Source organism: Neoarthrinium moseri, assembly GCF_022829205.1.
Source record: "Neoarthrinium moseri strain CBS 164.80 chromosome Unknown scaffold17_Wmoseri_CBS_16480, whole genome shotgun sequence".
Lineage (NCBI taxonomy): Eukaryota > Fungi > Ascomycota > Sordariomycetes > Amphisphaeriales > Apiosporaceae > Neoarthrinium > Neoarthrinium moseri.
In genome coordinates, this window is record NW_026055131.1 from 176,447 (window position 1) to 190,055 (window position 13,609).

At 54.3% G+C, this 13,609-nt stretch overlaps 5 protein-coding genes across 5 annotated transcripts; 3 read left to right on the plus strand and 2 right to left on the minus strand.

Moving 5' to 3' along the window:
• Nucleotides 1–70: 70 nt before the first annotated feature.
• On the minus strand, nucleotides 71–2,503 carry JN550_005466 (uncharacterized protein; the record flags this gene model as incomplete). The annotated part of the gene is made up of 1 exon (XM_049317096.1): nucleotides 71–2,503. The coding sequence occupies one exon, from the start codon at nucleotides 2,501–2,503 to the stop codon at nucleotides 71–73; it is 2,433 nt and encodes an 810-aa protein (XP_049172479.1).
• A 1,424-nt stretch (nucleotides 2,504–3,927) lies between these two features.
• Nucleotides 3,928–5,576, plus strand: JN550_005467 (uncharacterized protein; the record flags this gene model as incomplete). The annotated part of the gene is made up of 3 exons (XM_049317097.1): nucleotides 3,928–4,091; nucleotides 4,175–4,548; nucleotides 4,609–5,576. 3 exons carry the CDS (start codon nucleotides 3,928–3,930, stop codon nucleotides 5,574–5,576), a joined length of 1,506 nt encoding a protein of 501 aa, XP_049172480.1.
• An 854-nt stretch (nucleotides 5,577–6,430) lies between these two features.
• JN550_005468 (uncharacterized protein) lies at nucleotides 6,431–9,680 on the minus strand (the record flags this gene model as incomplete). The annotated part of the gene is made up of 5 exons (XM_049317098.1): nucleotides 6,431–7,538; nucleotides 7,592–8,415; nucleotides 8,468–8,647; nucleotides 9,153–9,338; nucleotides 9,522–9,680. 5 exons carry the CDS (start codon nucleotides 9,678–9,680, stop codon nucleotides 6,431–6,433), a joined length of 2,457 nt encoding a protein of 818 aa, XP_049172481.1.
• A 684-nt stretch (nucleotides 9,681–10,364) lies between these two features.
• JN550_005469 (uncharacterized protein) lies at nucleotides 10,365–10,965 on the plus strand (the record flags this gene model as incomplete). The annotated part of the gene is made up of 2 exons (XM_049317099.1): nucleotides 10,365–10,451; nucleotides 10,507–10,965. 2 exons carry the CDS (start codon nucleotides 10,365–10,367, stop codon nucleotides 10,963–10,965), a joined length of 546 nt encoding a protein of 181 aa, XP_049172482.1.
• Nucleotides 10,966–11,602: 637 nt separating this feature from the next.
• JN550_005470 (uncharacterized protein) lies at nucleotides 11,603–13,453 on the plus strand (the record flags this gene model as incomplete). Its single annotated transcript, XM_049317100.1, has 3 exons — nucleotides 11,603–12,580; nucleotides 12,630–13,232; nucleotides 13,295–13,453. 3 exons carry the CDS (start codon nucleotides 11,603–11,605, stop codon nucleotides 13,451–13,453), a joined length of 1,740 nt encoding a protein of 579 aa, XP_049172483.1.
• Nucleotides 13,454–13,609: the final 156 nt, after the last annotated feature.

Below are 13,609 nucleotides of genomic sequence, written 5' to 3' on the forward strand. Positions count from 1 at the left end.
GTACATAGCTTCTCGCTGAAAGACCGAGGTCCGCCCATATAATACACACGATTCATAAGGTCTAAACTCCCTAGCATTCAGGTTCGCTACTCGTAGCATCAGGACTGAACTCCTCGACGCACCATCTCTGGCTGTCCACCCTCTCCCCAAAATACATCTGCTTGATGTCCTCGTGAAACTCCGTCCTGAGCCTCATGAGCTCGTCGTTATTAGTCTCCAAACGCACCCAGACCCTGCAGATGGTCTCAACCCTCCAAACGTCACCGCAGGCCAGGGTGCCTTTCCTCTTGACAAAGAGGCCAACTTCCCACCGTTCTCTAGTCTTTTCCGCGTTGAGGATGATGCAATGCTCATCAGAAGGCTGCAGACGTTTCTTGAGCTCCTCCACATTCGAACCCGCATCGTCGATCCATACCTTGAACCATTTGTGGAGTGTCTGGCTCACTGGTATCCAAAAAATCTTCTTCTTAATGACTGGGTTGGGACAGTGGAGGATAAGTCCGGGGAACTCAACGTGGAGTCCGTAAGGCATCATATACCCTGTCTTCTTCAATGGTCGGAAAAGAGGATATGTATGGAGCTGCCTCTGCATCCAAGTTTTAGGAGCCCATCCGTATTGTTGAGTCTCCAGCTTTGGCCGGGGTAAAAACACCAACCCGGAGGGAATTCCGAGACCAGGTGTCTCATCGACCGCTTTCAGGAACTCAATCATTCTTGCGGACGCTACGCTCTCAATAGTCGGAGCTGCTGTGCCGGTGTAGACCTCGGTTGGGGTCTTGATGTTCAAGAACCTGCAAACGTTAAGACCCAAGATGCTTGCGAGGACAATAGTTTCGTCTTCCTTCACTGTCGCTTCACGGAACTGCAGCGCTTGCCACGCCCTCTGGACAGGGAACTCCTTCCCTCGCTCGTGTATATGGGACCGAATATGTCTGATTGATGGATCGAGCGGTCTACCAGACTTCCACACGAAGTGATGGGGATGGCGAACGTCCAGCCTTGCTGCCTTGCTGGCAGAATTCACCTTATCCAACTCCAGATACCCCTTTTTGAATGCGACATACAAATGTTTGCCCAAAACTGCCTCCGGCACTGTCCAGAGCCTGCGAGACCAGTGTCCTGTGTCAAGCCGGACGTTCATCTCGATGTAGTCTTCTTTCGCTGGCTTATCGCGTTTCAGAAGATTTCTGTCCCATATTAAGACTGCCGTTGCTTTTCTATAGATAGTATTCAGTTTATTGAGTAGGGTGACCTTTCTATCCCAATCACGCGGCAGACACAGGACATCCACCCAAAACCAGGGCTCTCCATCTCCCGGATTTAAGCTGAGGATATTTGCGAAGGTATCTCGGAGACGTCCAAGTTGACACTGAATCATACATCGGTTGTTTCTTCCGGCGGAGTCTTCGCCGCAGTTAAGTATGTTCTCCGACCAGCTGTGGGAGACGGCCCCAAATTGAAGTGGCGATTCGATGTCCAAATCAAAGCCTTTACAAACGAGCTTGCCGTGGTTCGTCCATCTCACTAACGGAATATGACCGTTTTCTATGATGGCAACCAGCTCGCCCTCGTCCACTGTCTGAGCCGGCGATTCGCAGTAAACTTGTTTGTGAAAGTGCAACTCTTGGAGAGGCAGAGTTTTTGCACTATCGACATTGCATACCCAGTCCGTGCAACAGCGGACAGTGTGTTCCGTTTCTCGTTGGCCCATGGAACAAGCATAGTAGATGTTGTTGACGTGGAACATGATGCCTTCCAGTCGACGGATCTCAGGTTTGCACCATCCATGCTTCTGCATTTGCTCGCGACACCAGAGGCTGTATCCCCAATTCCTCTCTTCGTCCTCTGGCTGCTTCCAGAACTCGACGCGATCTTTCTGCCTGGGAGGCAATCTTGCCCATAGTTCCTCTTGGAGGATCTCACCAACGCTTGCAATCGACAGAGTTACTGCCTTGTCGAACATACCGTGGAGATTGCCGTTCCCATGTTTGCGGTCAAAATTCCCCCGCCACGGTCCCGTGTTCGCGTTGTAATCGTCATCCTCAAAAGGCCTGTTCGCGATGTGTTTCCAACAAAAGCGCCGAGCAAATTCGAGCGCCATCGAGGCTTGAACATAGTCATTTTTCAGTGCAGAGACCGACTCTGCATCGGTTTTGTTCGCAGTTTGCTTCCAGCGTTCGGCCCATTCAGACACAAGGCCAGCTAGACCTTTGGTGGTCAACCGTGGGTTCGGCCCTTCAATCACCAAACTCTTGAAATGAATAGGTGTACCCAAGACTCGTGCTAATAGAGCAAAGAACAGCCATGATTGGATGAACTGATTCACTTGGCTTCTGGCGGTATGCTTTTTGGTGTCTAGACCACGGTAAATGAGGTCCTCCAGGCTATGGTAGCCTGCACTCTTTGGTATGGCAAAGAAGTCTTCAGGCTTGTAAATGCGTCGTTGGGCGTAAAAAGGTACAGCGGGGTGCTGCCAATCAGTTGGCGCCGGCAGGTGATCCATCCTCGCCAGACCCGTAGCTATACTACGGGCTTCCAGTATTTATAATATCTCTGATAGGCCACTCGTGCAAATAGTGCTCGAAGATCAAGAAACAAGCTTTCACAGTGGCTCGACGATGACGCGCTCGAAGAGCACTTGAAGATAGCCTAGCGTGTATGTTGATCAGCGTCAGCAGCTGAAATATCCCAGCGTCTCCACTTTTCTCTGTTGCCAAAATGAGATAGTTGAATGTCATTGGCTGAGCCGTAATTAGGTGTGCTCTATTATCGCTGGGAGCTCAATGATAAGCGTACCGGGATAAACTCAGACACTTGATCCCAATCTCAAAAGCGGGCATATGTATCTAAGGCCTGCATGATCTTTTATCTTGGGAAACCAACAATCATGAGGCGGTCGTGACTCAGGCAGAATATGCGCCTCGAAGCTGCGTGGTTCGCGGCCGGCATCGGATGACGGTCACAGCCTCCGCGCCAACACCAATCCAGACGTCACTAACGGGGCACCACGCATCAGCCACCATCGTGTCGATGCTATTCAGGTTTTGAAGAATACCCAATGTATCCGATCAAGACTTTGCATCACGATCGAAGGCTTATGCAGAGTCCATTTGTCACAAAACCCTGATGATAGCTATCTGCTGATAGCTATGGGGCGAGCTCATTGCCTCCCTCATGTGGCCAGCCAGAGTAGCCTGGGGCGGCCCAATCGGCCAGCGCACCTGGCTAGCACTACTCCGATCGACTAGAGATCTCGGTGGCCCTGGATGCTGTCAGAGCCTTCGGTGAGAACAGGAGTAGCTCTCGCTTAAGTAGCCTGTGTCGAGTCTTTCTGATACCAAAGTTTGAGGCAACGGCGTCCGAGCGGTCTTTATCTTGTCGCCCCGTAGTGACCTGGACGCGGCTTGCATTAAAAGACAGGCTGTGCCAACGAAGACTTATGCTCAATCTGCCTAACATGATGCCTCGGAAATGCTCATGAAGCCAGCTTGTTTCGCCTACCAGGGAAGCGAAGTGTGATGCAGGTCAAGTCCAGATGAAGAGATGGTATTGGTCAGATTTTGGGCCGATCATTACAAAAAGACCGCGCATCGGCACCCTCCGGCGGCATGGCGGCCAGGTCCAGTCAGCCTCACCTTCATCGGCATGTTCGGTCTGGATCAGCCCCGCTTCTGCATGGGCTGGGCTACATATGTACTGACAGTGGGAACAATCACCCTAAATATGACCTGTGAAGGCTTTCTGTAGTTGTGACTATGCATACTAGCAAAATTTGACTACTTCCAACTGCATGTGTTTAGTTGACCGTTTGATTCAGAGTGTAAGCAAGTGATGAGGTGAGCTACGGGGAACTACCCGCCAGTCATCCCTGCAACTTACCGGCTGCATACGCTTGAAACGACTTGGGGATACAGATATTTGCTCGATATGGACCCCATTGACGCCACAAGAAGAGTCAATAGAACAGAAGGACCACCCGAGGTCGAATGGAATAAGCATCGTGCTACGATAGAAAAGCTGTACATGGGAGATGGGAAGACACTTGCCGAAGTGGCACAGTGGATGCAATTAAATCGCAACTTTAAAGCGAAGTCAGTGAAACCCACCCCAGTATAAATATGCCAGGAAGATCTGCCCATTTAAGGACTTCTGATACTGATCAGGAATTCAATAGTACTCGTATGTACCGGACTAGATTCCGGGCTTGGAAAATTTACAAGAATTTAAAGTCTGATCAAAAGACCAAAATGCTTCTACAAATCATTGAGGGCCAGCCCCAGTCAACTACGCTCAGGGGGATGCAGCTCGATCCCAAGGATCAGCGCAGACTTAGTCGACATTTGAAGACTATGGTCTCAAAGTTTCAAGAAAAGTCGTTGGACGGTAATGAAAATGATGATGAAAAAGTACATGCGGAACTTAGTCAAAAGAAAGAGCCGGATGACGACGCAGATTCACTAAAGACTGCTTCCCCTGAACCAGGTGGTCCAAGTTCTGCAATGCGCAATAGGACCCCAGGAGTAATTGAGCCTATAAGAATTGCAAATCGTAAGCCCGAGACTTTAAAGTACCGTTGAATTGTATGCCTTTATACTGATGTCTACCCAGCAATCCAACCGGGTCGAGAATTCCGAACGGCAGAGCTCATCTTCAAGACGATATCCGAGCTCTGCTTCGCCACGAAGTCATGCATCACATACAATACCACGGAGAGTACCTTCTGGAGCAACATAACACATGGCATATACTTCTTGAAGGTAGATTCGCCGCACCTGGCATGGCCCGTGATCAACACCGCCTGCCAGGCCGCGACGAAGGAGATCGCGGACAGCACCGGCCTATTCATCCTCGGCCTGGTCACAACCCTAGCTCCAGTCAACATGGCTCTATGTCAAGACCTGCGGCTCAGCCTGCTGAAGTACATGGTAGAGCTCGCCGAGTCCAGCCTGGGCGCCCGCCACCCTCTCAGCATTCTCGCGCGCGAGCTGCAGCGCCTCGACGAGCAGGACTGGGTGTCGGACTGCGCCCTCTCCTGCACCATCGACAGCTTCAAGAAGGCGCTGGGTCCCGGCCACGACCTGACCTTCGCCGCGCAGCTGCGACGCATCGCGACCCTGCGTCGCCTCGGTCAGTATGAACAGGCCCTGACATTCGGGCACACGGCCCTCGCTGCGGCGAAGGCCTCGCATGGTGATTCGTCGCTGCAGGCCCGCCGGATCACACGATACCTCGCGCACGTCCACATGGACATGAAGTCGTACACGGAGGCGCTCGCGCTGTGCCTCAGCGTCGTGGACGAACTGGGGCCCCGCGAATGGGGCGCTGACGAGAGCCGGGTGGACGAGTGTGCTTTGTACGCCATGGAGGACATCGCCAAGATCCAAGAGGCGAGCGGCGATGCGGCGCAGAGTGTGGCCTGGCTCACACAGGCAGCCATGAGCGCCGTCCGCCTTGGGAAGAGCGGGTCAGAGGCGTCCCATGTTGTCGAGAAACTGGTGCGCGTCCTGTCTGAGAACGGGAGGGCGGATGAGGCGGAACTGTGGAGGCGCTTTTCACCCGCCCCCTTGTCGGTGTGACTGTAGGTACGTTAATTAGTCATCTAATGTAGTGATATCATGTGTTCGGATGGGGAACTACGATGCCCGATGGTCTCGGCCTCCAAAGAGTCTTGTGCGGGTCAGGAGGTGAGAGTGAATAGCCTGGACCACCACTTCCACAACGCCGTGCGGTTGCCGTGGGGGACAAGATTAGAGTGAATGAATAAAAGGACAAGGCCCTATTCACGTCGCCGATTCCCCCATAGTCCAAAATACGCGCCCAACTCGGCAACAAGAAGATCAGTATACCTGCCGGGGTGGCCAAGTTGGTTAAGGCGCCTCACTTGCTGGCATAGCTATTTGCCTTCACTCCCTTGCTTCCACAGCCACACACAGAGGAGATCCCGGGTTCAAATCCCGGCCCCGGCATTCTTATTCCTTTCATTTTTTTTCCCCTCTTTGTTAACGTGGCCAGTGTCATGTATGGTCTTTCACGAGTTGTTGGTATACTCAACCCTCACGACCGAACGCGCATACCCCAACAAGACAAATTAGGTAGCAGCATCATATAAACATGGATATAAGTCAAAGTTCAGTGGTATATTACTTGTCAAGAGTTCGTATTGTAAGTCTACGAATATCTCTGGTTTAGTCCAGCATACTCTTGCAAACCCTATGAACCATGGTGAAGGGGTATTCATATGAGAAACGCCTTTTCAGTAGCAAACCAGGCAGTCCGATTCTTCGTATGGACGTCAAATCCAGGTTCCCATACCCGCAGGACTGTTTTTGTCCACCCGTGCTCTGCCAAACGCTGGAAACCCGCAGAGCCCCACGCCCCAAGACATCAGCATGTCGATCAGTTCCTGGGCTTTGCCATACTCCAAGTACGCCTAACGTTCCTTTTCGTAGCAACCTCCAGCAACAACAAGATTCATTCGCGTGAACATGACTTTCCTCACCGGCGTCCGCTTAGTTGGGAAGGCGCTGATCTGATCTGGGGTGACCATCACATCCTTGCCCTTCTTCTTCCCAGTACCACTAGATCCTGCACCAGTAGTTGCTCCTTGCGCACCGGTGCTTGCCGTCTTCCCATCGGTACCGGCTCCACTACCAGCTGCAACTATGGTGCCATCACCAGCATCTCCGGGAGCGACAGTCCGTGATCCCTCAGCGGGCATCTCGACATCCCACACCCGGACGGTGAGGTCTGCACCTCCGGATACTAATGTGTTGCTCTCGACGTTGAAACTGACGGACCATATTCCACCACGACCATGTCCACGCATGCGCTTGATGCGCTCACCTTTAGCAATATCCCAAAGGAAGATGTTTCCTCCAATGTCGGCCGAGGCGAGGATCTTGCCGTTCGGTGCACACTCAAGGGCGGAAATGTAGTCGACGTGGCCGGTGAAAATGCGCACACAGCTACCAGTGGCCAGCGACCACATACGGATAGTCTTGTCGGATTCGTCAGAGGCCGAGAAAATGTACGCGCCGTTGGGGTGCCAACAAAGCGCGGATATCGGAGTGTCATGTCCAACCATGAGGCGTACAGCTGAGGCACGGTCTTGCGCCCAAACGCGGACCGTTGTATCAGCTCCACCAGTTGCGAAGTAGTGTCCGTGAGGTCCCCATGCCAGTTTGAAGACCGGACCATAGTGCCCCTTGTAGACACACAAACATGTCCACGTATCAAGAGACCAAAGTCGTACGGTTCCGTCGAAGGAACTCGAGATCAGGTACTGTGCGTGCGTCTCAGGTTGCTCGGCGCTATCGTCGTAGAGCTTGCGGTTCAGGTTGCTGATTGCGTTGGAGAATTGGACAGTGTAGATTGGTCCACTGTGACCAAATAGCTTGCGGTTGTTGACCTTGACGCTCTGCTCACCAGGCTGTCGCGATTCCAGAGGGGTACCGTCAAGAGACCAGACACGGATGTACGATTCCATGGTACCAACAGCCATAAGCTTTTGGTCCTTGGAAAAGTCCATGCTTGATACACTGAGTAGTGTCAGCGACGGCGAATTTCGGCGCCAGATCAGGGGACAACTTACCTTCCCAAGTCGTTATGGATGGTGTACATGAGGACGGAAACACCTGGACCGACGCCGCCAGTCCGGCCCTCAATCTTGAAGCGATCGCGGTTCTCCCGAACCTTCTGCATCTCCATGACTACGTCTCGGGCTCTAGACGGCGGTAGAGGGATAGCTTCTTTTGGTGGCGAGTCTCCAGCTTCCTTCTTGATAGGTTGCATGGTATTGAACTCGTCCACAAGACTGCCTACGCCTTCACGAGGCGGGTTCAGTCTGTCCTCATCCTGCAGCTCAGACAAAACTTCCTCCCGAAGCTCAGCATCCATGGGAGCTTGACCCAGCTTGACAGTTGCATTGTTGCCATTGTCGAGGATGTCTTTGTTTAAGGTGAAGGAGCCGCCAGTCTGCAGACCGGGGATGCCTTCCTGCGCATCAATCTCGTCCAAGTCCAGGTTCTGAGCCTGCCGGTAAATAGCCTCAAAGCTGAACTGCTCAATGGGACCTCGCTCGGCCGTCTTGACCTCACAGAAGGTAGTCAGAATGTAGCCAACAATGTTGCCACATTCCTCGCTGTCGCGCTCGAGGAAACTGAAGAGGTTTCCAGCCGCGAACTGACTGAGGTAAACTCTCCATGGAGACTTCATGAACAGCTGACATGTGGCGTTGTCTTCAGCTTGCTTCCACGTTTTGATGAGCTTCAAGTGATTGATATCATCGTGATAGCCTCGCTCGAAACGATCCTTGTGTTTCTTCATGAACATGCTTGCTTGCTCCTTATAACCCAGCTTGAGCAGGTCCAAAAAGGTGTACACGAAGACTGGATACAAGACCTTGTTCAACTCGGTCTGCCACGCGTCAGTGATGGCACTTCTCCGAGACGGGGAGTGGAGCTTTTACCTTGTAAATGTCTAAGGAGCCTTCCACCCATTTCACAAAATGGTCATAAGCTTGGCCATATTTAGCAGGCTTCAGGCGCTTGTTCTCCTCTTCCTCTGCTTTGGCATCGACGCCGGCGATCTCCTTGCGAAACGTTGCCTCAGTGGCAGTGTACCCTCGCTTCAAGAGATAGTCCGTAACCTGGAAATCATCAGCATCTTATGAACTCGGCGGAGCAGTGTGGTCAATACAGTGTCCAACAGGCAGGACTCTGTGAACTTGGCGGACATCTTGGCATTCCCGCTTGGCAAGGTGCAGTGTCAACAATGAGGCGGGGCAAAAGAAACTTGTCTTGTCGTGAAAGTCAAAAAGGGAGTGTAGGCTGAGAAGTCGTGCCCCAAGGGTTGATACTGTTGTGTATTGGAGAGAAGGATCAAGTGAACTGGGACGGCGTGGGGCAGGAGTGGTCTTCTGTCTTGAGGTACGCAATCCTGACCCAAGCATGGGCCGGCATTTGGGACTGCAAGGAATTGTGAATATATTCACTTTGATGCGCAAATGGACAAATCGTGGGCAGCGCGAAACGTCGTAGGTCAGTTGATCGTTGCTGGGACTTGAGGTTGGGCAAGTACACCACTGCAGGAGCTCGTGCGAGTGCCGTGACCAGCTCAAACCGTGCAATCTCCACGACAATCGACTGACTTACAGCATCATTGTCTTTCGGGAATGGAGATATGCTGTTGTGATGCTGGTCTTGATGCTGGTCGTGCTGCGGCGCAACGTCGCTACTTTCGGGGAGTGCAACATACTCCCTCGCAGTCATGCGGATCAAGCGTGCCACTAGTGACATTGGGGCATATTGCGACGACATGTTGAAGTACCATACCATACTCTAGCAACTGCAGCGGCCTCGCGGTTTGCACAGAGTAAGGGGGCAATGAACTTGTGATGGCAGGGTGGAGGAGACGGTGGCAATGGGAGAGGCGGAGGTTCAAAATGACCATAGACAGCCTCCGTGCAAGATGCAAACGGAGAAAGCAGCGACAATTGCATTCATGATTCACGTCCCACTTACAATCTGGTTGAGATTCTGATTGCTGGGCGGTGCTGCCGCCGAGGAAGTCGTAGCCGCAGTAGTGGTGCTTGCTCCAACGCCGGGGGTGGGCGGTGGGACCGGCGTGAATGTGCCGCCGGTCTGGCCAGGCACGCCACCGGGCTGTCCTGGGTTCGCCATGCCGGCAGGTGCTGCGTGTTTGGTATCCGATATGGATTGTCGAGTCTGCGTTTGCCCGGCTTTGCTCTCTCTGGCTTGCGATGCGGACCTCACTCAACGCGCGTCGCGCTGACCTGCATGCCTTCGCCAACGCGATGGCTGGTCGCAGGGTACCGCTACCCTTGGGCACGGAACGAGCAAGCAGATGTTCCAGTGGCCCTAGAGAGAGTGGGGCGTATGAGATGCCGTGTAGCGATGCAACTTGTTAATGGTTGATGGCGGTTTAGGGATGCGTCTTGATGAATCGTCGTCGCCGTTTGCGAGGCGATTGCAATGCGGCTCAAAATGTGGATGCAGGCTCGACGTCCAGGCGGCAGGGCGCTAGGTCTTGGAGGGGCTTAGCGCGCTCTTTGCCCCTGGATGCTCCAGATTCTCTGCCCAACAGCGCACAGGCCAATCTGGAGGGGACGGACGTCAGTACAACCTGGAAGTGGGATGGTTTGGCAGCTGTCAGATTAAGTTGCATGTAGCAACATCAACTACAGCTCGAGCAGTGTCGTCTCAATAATTAGAGGCAGGCGTTGGTTACACCCTACTTCTCGAAGGCTTCTCATCACATGTGAGCCTCACTCAGTCGTCGGAAGTTTGTCTCCCCCACATCAAGCCACGAGTTCTGGTCCTCCGAGGCCGAATGCGCTGGGCGCCATGGCAACTACTGGCGATGGGGAAGACGCTCCCTTTGTGCCCTTCACCACGGCCGAACGGATTCAGCAGCTCGGCGAAGTCGATGAGGTGAGCAATTTCTAGCGGTACTCACTCTGTACAATCGGGTTCTAATCCTACCCAGAGTATTGTCAGCCTCCTCAGGACGGTAGGCGCCGCAATACAGAGTCTTGGCAAAAAGGATGCTGGCAACGGCGACGTGGTTATGAATGCCGGCAATGAGGACTCGGATGACGACGAGACCGGCGAAGACGCCGCCTTCAAACACCACATGAATGACTTTCTACGAACACTGCGTTCGGTCAACGTCAGAATGAAGCGCCAGATCTGGGGACTCGAGGAGGCGGGGATCATCAAGTCGAGCGACGCCAATGCGGCGGACACGACGGATGAGAATGGCAAAACCCTGGAGCCAGACGGCAATGGTAAGATCGGCGGCATGGACGTCGGCTGGCTCAACAGCCGGAGCAACAAGGTGGAAAGGGACATGGAGTCGGAGCTGTGGGACCAGGCCGAAGCCTTTCTCCGTGGCATGCTCAAGAAGGACGGCGCCGGCGCGGGAGAAGATTCGAAGATGGACTAATGATGCAATTGCACTGCGGGCGCTGCCAGGTGATCAGATCACTTGGGAGCTACTACAGCATGGATTGAGATAGAAAGCGAAGTTCTAGTAGATGGCTTCGAGTGCAATGGGGCAAGAGACTCAGCGAAGCGCCGCGCAATCGCGGCCATCAATGCATTTTGAGATCATGTGTCATGGAGATACAATTACGCGAGCTACACCTGTGGCCACTCTCCAGTCGAATTCCTGAAGAAAGCGAATTCACAACTGTTAAAAATGGCCAAACTACCCCACAATTGGGAGATCTCAGATGCATTTCCGCGAGTGAAATGGTGTGGATGCTGCATTGGAAGTTAATGTTGTCCAGCGTCGGTGGTGTTTTATTTATCTAGGCTACCGGCGTGCTGCTGGGGATTCTGGGGTCTTGAGTCTTGGGTCTTGGGTCTTGGGTCTTGGGCATTGGGAACTCTTTCGTCACTGCCGACAACCGGGCGATGGCCCGAGCTTCTGACCGTCATCCCAACGCCGTCAACCCCCATAGCCCAGAGCCCATAGCCCGTAGACGCAGCCGGTAGCTCTGACGGCACGACAGCTTCACCTACGACCTGCCCTGCTATCTGGTCACCTGCCCCGGTAGAACACGATCAATCAGCCCAGCATGGATTTGGGAGAAGGTGACTCGCCGTGGGGCGACGTCCCCTCGCAGTCGTCCAAGGCCCCCTTTGAATCCGAGTCGGAACCCTCGCAAGGCGCCGAGTCGTCGCAACCATCACAGCAGCAGCAGCAGCAGCATCAGCCGTCCGTCAAGTCGCCGACTGCCCGTGGCCCGCGCAAGCCCATCCGCCGCCTCCAGGCCCAGCCGACCACCATCCAGTCCGACGACCCTCTCGGGCCCCTGGGACCGCTCGGCGACAACAATGCCGGCCCCGCCGCCGACGCCCAGGCTGACGAGCCGCCCGCCCCGCCGCAGAAGGAGCAGATGGTGATCCGCACGACCATGCCCTCCCAATCGGGGCGCAAGACGGGCCCCAAGGACCCCCACGGTCTGGACGACGAGGACGACTACGACCGACCGACCGGCCCCCGTGCGCCGCCTCCCGTGCAGGCCGCCCAGCCGAGCCCCATCCGCACCAGCACGCAGCCCAGCGTGAGCGTCGAGCAGGCCTCCAAGCCCAGCTTCCAGATCACCGTGGGCGACCCGCACAAGGTCGGCGACCTCACCAGCTCGCACATTGTCTACTCGGTCCGGACGAGGACCACGTCCAAGGGATACAAGCAGCCCGAGTTCGAGGTCAAGCGCAGATACCGGGACTTCCTATGGCTGTACAACACCATGCATGGCAACAACCCCGGCATCGTCGTGCCGCCGCCGCCCGAGAAGCAGGCGCTCAACCGCTTCGAGACAAACTTTGTCGAGTCCCGTCGACAGGCCCTCGAGAAGATGTGCAACAAGATCGCCACCCACCCTACTCTGCAGCACGATCCCGACCTGAAGCTGTTCCTCGAGAGCGAGTCTTTCAATGTCGATATCAAGCACAAGGAGCGTCGCGAGCCTATCCCCGGCGAGAGCAAGGGCGTTCTGGGTTCACTCGGCATCAACGTTGGGAGCAGTAACAAGTTCGTCGAACAGGATGATGTAGGTCGAAGACGTGTCGCAATTGTGATCCACACTAACATACCTATAGTGGTTCCATGATCGCCGTGTCTACTTGGACGCGCTCGAGAACCAGCTCAAGTCCCTCCTCAAAGCCATGGACACCATGGTCAACCAGCGCAAGGCCATGGCGGAGGCTGCGGGAGACTTTTCGGCATCTCTGCACGCCCTCTCTACAGTCGAGCTGAGCCATACCCTGTCTGGCCCTCTCGACGCCCTCTCCGAGCTTCAGATCACGATACGCGACGTCTACGACCGACAGGCCCAGCAGGATGTGCTCACCTTTGGTATCATCATCGACGAGTACATTCGCCTGATCGGCAGTGTAAAGAAGGCCTTCGAGCAAAGACAGAAGGCCTTTTACAGCTGGCACAGCGCCGAGTCGGACCTACAGAAGCGCAAGGCGACGCAGGACAAGCTCCTTAGGCAGGGCAAGTCTCAGCAGGACCGACTCAACCAGGTCAGCGCCGAAGTGGCCGATGCTGAGCGCAAGGTCCACCAGGCTCGTCTCCTGTTTGACGACATGGGACGGCTGATGCGCGCCGAGCTGGACCGATTCGAGCGGGAGAAGGTCGAAGATTTCAAGAGCGCTGTGGAGACTTTCCTGGAGAGCTCCGTGGAAGCACAGAAGGAGGTAAGTCTCAACTTGCAGGCATCCCTTTCGCACAATCTTTCAAAGTACTGACATGCGCGCAGCTGATCGAGAAGTGGGAGACGTTCTTGATGCAATTGGATGCCGAGGACGATGAGACCGTCTTTTACAGGCCTCCTGTTATCGAGACCGAGGCGAATAAGAGGGGCGGAGACACCGCTGTGGACAGGGCCAGGGCGCGGATAGATGAGGACTCGGATTAGGCGAAGTACCTCGGAATCCTAGCTGTATGCGCGCAACGTTGGCTGGCGCGGTCTTGTAATGAAGTGGTTGTGCGCAGATGTGCATGAGGGCTATACCCGATACAATCAAGAAAGCTGTTCCATACCGACACTTGCGTGCGGTCATATAAAGGTGAC